The sequence below is a fragment of the Egretta garzetta genome, unplaced genomic scaffold, assembly GCF_000687185.1.
Source record: "Egretta garzetta isolate BGI_Z169 unplaced genomic scaffold, ASM68718v1 scaffold180, whole genome shotgun sequence".
Classification (NCBI taxonomy): Eukaryota; Metazoa; Chordata; class Aves; order Pelecaniformes; family Ardeidae; genus Egretta; species Egretta garzetta.
Genome location: NW_009258299.1, coordinates 450,046 through 457,892, shown reverse-complemented (window position 1 = coordinate 457,892; position 7,847 = coordinate 450,046). Strand labels below are relative to the sequence as shown.

General features: G+C 40.3%; 1 protein-coding gene across 1 annotated transcript; it reads left to right on the top strand.

Moving 5' to 3' along the window:
* The first annotated feature begins 3,055 nt into the window (after window positions 1–3,055).
* Window positions 3,056–6,672, top strand: CHRM2 (cholinergic receptor muscarinic 2). The gene is made up of 2 exons (XM_009638600.2): window positions 3,056–4,452; window positions 5,098–6,672. Exons 1-2 carry the CDS (start codon window positions 3,056–3,058, stop codon window positions 5,333–5,335), a joined length of 1,635 nt encoding a protein of 544 aa, XP_009636895.2. The 3' UTR covers window positions 5,336–6,672.
* Window positions 6,673–7,847: the final 1,175 nt, after the last annotated feature.

Sequence of the window (7,847 nt, the reverse complement as noted above, 5' to 3'; positions counted from 1 at the left end):
CTGCCCAGTGTCTCTTCCCACAACTGGAAGGAGCGAGGAGAAGATGACCTGCGCTCCAGATCCCTTCACTAACCGCCCCAAGGCTTTGAATTCTTAGGAAGCATGCATGCCCCTATCTCTGCTCATATAATGGTAGTACTATCCGCAGCGATAATATACGTTGGTTGAAATCAAATGTTTCTTCAGCCCTACATCTTCTCATCAACGCACACAGCAAAACCTGGTTCTCTTTACAATCATACTGATGCAAGCAAAGGAAGATTTTGCTGGAGTAAGTGGTAGCAGGTATGCTTCTCCATACCTAAGAAAGCTGTAACTGTCAATGTAATTTGCCTTCTCATGACAGGAAAAGTTTTGCACGGAGATCACTGGGAAGGGGACTCCCCTGCTTTGCTTCCATTCAAAAGAACACAGTGAAATCCTACTCCTAACAAGTAAAATTAGCTTTTAGCTCTCATCCAGCTCCTTGCATTGGAGATAATGCAATCAAGGCAATTTATACTGAATTACCAATATTTCCACTGGAAATGGGTAAAAAAAAGCAGCTGAAAGTACTTAGAAATACAGTTACCTGGGAGATGGTAATCTGGTTTCACAACAAGTTTTAAGGTTTTAAAATTAATTTTTGTTCTTCAGTGGAACAAACCCAAAACCTCTGAACATTTTGTCAAAATGAAATTGTAGAGAAACACTTGTTTTCTTATCATGAAGCACAATTTTTTCACCTCTGATCCTCTCTGATCCTCTCTCACTCCCTTCCCTTCTTGTTCCCCCTCTCATTCTCTGTCACCAGAGGTAGCTGCAGAGCCCTGGATCACAAACACTTTTCAGCTGAATTTTTTTTGAAATCAATACATCTCTGTGAGTTATTTTGTCTTTTCATCAAAAATGCATTCTGTCAAGAATGTTCATAACTAAATCTGCTTGGGAAAAGTTCTTTGCTTGTACCAAAAAATTGATATCTTGCACATCTGACTGGATAGCCAGCTGCTCAGCTGCGAGGCTTTGGGTGAAAAACACACGGTGAATTGCTGAAATGACAGTCCTATATATTAAAGATGTCTGGGCTATTCTCCTGTCTATTTTTTGCACAGAGTGTAAATTCTTTTATATTCCACTCAGCCTATTCTTACTATACAAAACACACATTTAATTAAAGCGTTCCTCCTCACAGTTTTGTTCTCTTGAACCCGATCCCAAGGATTTTGGGATGTACCTGTGAACAGATAGTAGGAAAAAATATCTGTCTAGCCTTATGTTCCTCTATTTATCCATGTGTTCACTTCAACATGGAATTGGCAAACAAATCTTAGCTGTTTTTAAAAGCAAAGGCAAATACATGAGCCCCACCTTCTGCCAGTTTTATTACTTTAAGTAAAAATTACAAGATTACAATGTTGCCTCAGACAGAAAACCTTTATCCTGTTATAGCATTTTGACTTTTCCACAGAGACAGACTTGCTTATTTTTTTTAGAGGTCAGAAGAGTTTTTGCTGTTGTGCTGACATTTTGCATCGCCTTCTTCCTTTTGCATCTGAAAGAAAATAAGCAGCAATGAAATGACAGTGAAAATGCATTGCTCCGTTAAAGTGACATGGATTGTATATACCTGTGCATCAGCTGGTTAGTCACAGAGGCCAGAGAAGGATTCCTTAATCCCTGATGCACGGAGGAGCCAAGCATAACTGAATTTTTTGTCTTGCTTTGATTGCACTCCCACTTTTAGAAGCTCTGTCTTAAAGAAGTGATGCCTTATGGGTGGGGAAAAAAAGGAGAATTTTCCAATTAGAAACAACCTAACTTCTCTGTCACATCTGGCCTTCATGCCTCAATAATCCCTTGAGCACAGCTCATAAATAATGAGCGCTCAGAGACTGGCTGTACAATTCCAGTGCATTCTATTGACTGCCAGAGGATGCACAAAAGGGTAGTGTATATCCTTAAGGAAAAAGCATGTGCTGTTTTCTTGGTCTTCTATCAAATGTGTATTGCTAGTAGTTTAATTACTATTTATTGAGTACTGCTGGTAAGCTATACAGGACACAAAAAGAAACGCTGGGTCTAAAGAGAACTGATTTTTACCTGTTTCTTTCATTATCATTACCTTGCTATCCATTTCATACTTTTTGTCATAGCTTTATGTGATACAGATTAAAAACATTTTCATTTAAAAAAAATGAGGAAAGTACAATCAAGCAAGCATCATGTCAAAAAACCCCAAACAACCACCCTTTTTCCAGGTACAAATAGTCAAGAGGATGTAATAAAATCACTTAAATCTCACTGAAATGAAAAAAAAAATACACATCTAACTAGATAGCCAGATGCTCAACTGAGGTGAGTTTCCTAATTCCTAATTCTATTGACTTCAACAGACCTACCCTTCTTTTGTTTATTGGCAGACTAATAACTTTAGTTTGATGCAGTGCCAAAACCTTTGCAAGTGTTGACAAAAAAAAGTAACTGCAGTGTGAGAAAATTAGAGGGAGACATGACACAAACTTGTTCTGTAAGCCTCACAGAAGCATACCCAGGTGGAACATGAAGTCACCTTCGTGTGATCTGGCTCCTGGTAAATCACATCTTCACCTCAGGTTATAAGAACGGCATACCCTCAGGACTGGATTTTTTTTATTTGGAATATGATTTGGAATGAGCAAAGTGAACTGTTTTGATAGTAGGAAAGAAATCCGTATGCAGATCCAGTTCCAAAATTTTCACATCGTTATTAGTTTTATAACAGGACAAAGAGAAAAATGCATCTGAGAACTTAAAAATCTAGATCTGGATTCAACTGTTCTGTCTTTGTCACATATTTAGAGGTATCCATTTGGAATGTTATTCCTAAGGGAGTATTATGTGTTGCAAGGTGTTTTCATTAGCCAAAGCTTACTGGTCCTTCTGCACACTTCTTCTAGCTTTAAGCTCTTTCCAAGTAGTTTTTCTGGGATCCATTCCCTAAAGGTAAAGGGACTAATTTTGTGATGGTATCTGTTTTGTTTTCTTTCCTCTGCAGGCTTAAGTGATAATTGGGTATCTTGTTAGCAGAACAGAAATGAATAACTCAACGTACATAAACTCTTCCACTGAAAATGTGATGGCTTTGGATAGCCCCTATAAAACTGTTGAGGTGGTCTTCATCGTCCTGGTAGCAGGGTCTCTCAGTCTAGTCACCATAATTGGGAACATCCTGGTCATGGTGTCAATCAAAGTCAACAGGCACCTACAGACTGTCAACAACTATTTCCTGTTCAGCTTGGCCTGCGCTGACTTGATCATCGGCATCTTTTCTATGAACCTATACACCCTCTACACTGTGATAGGCTACTGGCCTTTAGGGCCTGTGGTGTGTGACCTCTGGCTGGCTCTTGACTATGTGGTCAGCAACGCCTCTGTAATGAACCTCCTCATTATCAGCTTTGACAGATACTTTTGTGTCACCAAACCTCTGACATATCCTGTAAAGCGGACCACTAAGATGGCAGGCATGATGATTGCAGCTGCATGGGTGCTGTCCTTCATCCTATGGGCCCCTGCAATTCTCTTCTGGCAATTCATTGTGGGAGGAAGGACTGTCCCAGATGGGGATTGCTACATCCAATTTTTTTCCAACGCTGCCGTCACTTTTGGCACTGCCATTGCAGCCTTCTATTTGCCTGTTATCATCATGACTGTCCTTTACTGGCAAATCTCTCAAGCCAGTAAGAGTCGGATAAAGAAAGGGAAAAAGGAAGCTGCCCAAAACCAAGATACAGTTTCCCCTAGCCTTGTTCAAGGTAAAATAGTGAAACCAAACAATAACAACATCCCCACCAGCGGGGATGGGTTGGAGCACAGCAAAATTCAGAATGGAAAAACCACTGGAGAGACTGTGACGGAGAACTGTGTTCAAGGGGAGGAGAAGGAGAGCTCCAACGACTCCACCTCTGTCAGCGTGGTCGCTTCCAACATGAAAGAGGATGAAACTGCCAAAGAATCCAGCCAGGCTTCTGCCTCCCAAGACCAGCTCAAAGTGGAGAACTCCAAGCTGACATGTATCAGGATAGTCACCAAGTCCCAAAAGGGTGACTGCTGTGCCCCCACCAACACTACCGTGGAGATTGTAGGCACCAACGGGGAAGAGAAGCAGAATAGTGTAGCCCGGAAAATTGTCAAGATGACAAAGCAGCCAGCCAAAAAGAAACCACCTCCTTCTAGAGAGAAAAAAGTGACCAGGACTATTTTGGCCATCCTCCTGGCCTTCATCATCACCTGGACCCCATACAACGTGATGGTGCTCATCAACAGCTTCTGCACATCTTGCATCCCTGGCACTGTATGGACCATAGGATATTGGCTCTGTTATATCAACAGCACCATCAACCCTGCTTGTTATGCGCTCTGCAATGCTACTTTCAAGAAGACCTTTAAGCACCTTCTTATGTGTCATTACAAGAATATAGGAGCTACAAGGTAAAAATAATAATAAAAATAATAATGCAAAGGGTGAAGAAGTTCCAAATCAAATTTTAAAAAAATGCCATAGCACTTTATGCTCTTCTACAGAACGTGCAATCCAGGTTGTTAGTTGTGGGCATCAGCTCCACCCCTGAGAACTACTCTTAAAAACTTTTTTTTAATTATTGAAAATAAATCTTAAGGACACAGGGATGTTTGAGGAATTATTCAAGTATGTGGACTGGAGGCACAGTTCTTTGCTTTCTGCAGAAGGGCTTTAGAGTCTACGATTTTTGGTCATTCTGTGTAAAACATTTGTTCTTTTTTTTTCTGTTTTTCTCTGTGTGTGTTTAATATGGCTCCATCTAGGGAAAAAGGGGGGGGAATTTTAACAATAACTGTGTTGAAGAGGCATAAGATTTTGGAAGATCATTACATAATCCAACTGAATCATGGTAGTTTTCTAAAGCTCAAAATTGTCTAAAGATTTTTGTCACTGTCGTGTAAGAACCTTAATGTCAGGTAAATCATGATAGAAGTTATTTTATGTTGTTTATGACACTACCATTTCCAAATTGCATCAGTACTGAAAGTATGCTCAACGTGTAACCATTGCCTAACCTGTGTATCATTCAAAGTCTGCTGCTTGCCCCCCTCTAGGAGCTTTTGTTCTGTGATTTCTCCATCACGTCAAGATAAAAGTGAAAAAAGGTGGTCTTTTCCAGATTGCTACATTCCAAGACTATTTCAGCATCCATGTAAACCAAAGTTTTTGAGACAATTTCGTTCATTTTGTTTGTCATGTAACATCCACACATGGATTTGTCTTTTACCTCCATCAGCCTTTTCTTCCTTTTTGTACCAGGGCATGAAGACTGAATATCAAAAGAAGTCATAAATTCAAAGATCTCATCTGGTCAGCCACAACGGCCAAACAAAGGGCCTCAGCTAGGTTATTACTAGAAAATAGAAGTTACATCCTTTTAAAGGTGGATGTCCAGGTGAAGACGTACGCTGAGGCTCCACAGAATGAATAGTTAATGTTAGATGACCATGCTCTTGACCAGTCAAAAGATGATTCACACTCATTTATTGAGGAAAAGCATAAGATGGACTGACATGCCCACATGGATCAAGCTCTGCCTATGCCCTTGGTGTGAAACCAGAGCCCTTCCCAGGTATATCCTGGACAAGATGTTTACTTTATGGAAAAGATATTTGGCTACATTGCCTTTTGTACCAGCTAGGAGCAATATTTCGACTGTAAGCCAAGGGATAATGCTAATAAAAAGGCAGAGAGGAAAAACAATGATTACACAAAACCAGATACTGAAATAGTCTGGGCGGGGGGCTGGCAGTGGTCAGATTCAAATACTATCTGCTACTCCACACCAGCTCAAATCCTTCTGCCTGGCAAAGAATTTACTATTTCAATATTTGATATTTACTGTAGCACAACTGAGCACTGTGTGGACAGGACAAAGTGTATCAGATGAGTGAAAACAGCAATTGTCTGTGAGTTATGCATCTTCTAGTTACCTCCTTCTTAGTAACTCTAACTTCCAGGCACTAGTGAAGGTACACCTACAGATTTTGTAGCCCAAAAAAAGTAGCTTGCTGCATAGACAATGTCCTGAGAGACTGTCTTCTGGAGTGAAAGCCACCTACCAAATAGGACACCAAGTCATTCTGTTATTTCACGCTACCACATTAGAGTCTTCCAAAATGCACTTCAAAATAGCAGCCTTCGAGATTACGGGGAAATTAATCTTGCAGACTTAAGTTTTACATTTGACAAGCTTATTGGAACATAGTGTCAAAGAACTTTGGCAATATGACAATTTTCATGTTTCAACGTACAAATTCCTAGCAGAAAGTGAAAATAAGGAGGATTAAACTGCGGTAAATTAAAGCCACATTAAACTCAGGATTAATGTGTCTTAATATGCATTCATTGATTTTATACCCCTAGTGATTTCATCCTAATGTATCTAAGTGTCTCCATGCACCCAAGGATCTAATTTTGCAACCCTCACTTGCCTTGAGTCATATTTACTATCACTATTTTCATCTTCCTGCTTGTAAGGAAGAATTGCTCAATGATAAGGCCTGCAAAACTGAGTGCTGCTTGCCTTTCAAAAATACATCTACTAGGCTTATCTTGACAGGTCAAGGGAAAGACTTACGTGACCATTTCTAGATCATTCATCCTCTTATAGTGTTAAAAAATCCAGATAAAAACCAAAGATGAAATTATATCTGTTCATTTTCTAAATCTCAATTCTTTAGAAAAGTTTCATAAAAGAAACACACCTGCTTTCTTTCAGCAAGTGCTATGGGTATCAATAATACAGGTACTCAAATTGGGAAATAATGGTTTATATATTCTTATTTAATCTTTTAATTCCAGTTTTCCAGCAAGTGTGCAAATCCTTTATTCTGTCCTTTGAAGCTGTCACTTGTTCATAAATTATGAATTCCTCTAACAGCTAAAGACACTTCTACAGGTCAAGAAGTGCAAGATACAGATTACAATTATACTTTTTCATCATGTGATGTGATGACACTCAAAATACCATGCAAAAAAAAATAATAATTGGGGGGCCAACAATCATGAAATACAGAAAAAAAAAAAAAAAGAAAAAAATCGTTTGAAGCTTTCTAGCACTTTTTGCTAACTTCACCCCCACTTTTAGCCCTAAAGGACAAGATGTAGTTTATGTTATAGTATATTTAAAAGGCTTGCAGGACACACAATCCTGTGTGTTTCCACCTTGTACCAGCACAATGAAAAAATATTTCCATTGTACATCCACATTTGCAGATAATTAAACAATGCAAGAATATGCATGTAGACACAGGCATGCAAACACACACCCCAACGTGGCTTATATACATGGAAAATAATCATCTAACATTCAAGACATTGCATAGGATTGTGTCTGTGTCATCCTTTTCGGCAGCTGGTGGGAGGTACAGAGCCAACACTTGCTCATAACACTGCCTACCCCCTCCCAGAGGCAGAGAGGAGGCAGACCCTGCCCCAAGATACTGGGAACCTCTCGGGTCTTCAGCTGGTTGTGGCTCAGTAAGACAGAAAGTGGGATAATCTTTCAGAGCCATGAAATAATTTGTTCTTCTGAACATCTTTTGAGCTCTCATGTCTTTCCTTTGTGTCCCAAACCACATCCACCAGGTTTCACTTCCCTTCTGAGTGATAGTTCTGCAAGATGTAGATGTCGGTCTTGAAGAGCAGCGTTCCCTGGGTACCTCCTTCGGCTTCCCCGGCTCTCACCTGCGCCCCGACGCCCCCAAGGCCCCAGGCGGCCCTGCTGCTGGTGCTGCCACGTCTTCACCTTGGGCTTGGCCAGAGGATCCCAGCGGCACATCCACACCATGTGCCGCACTGG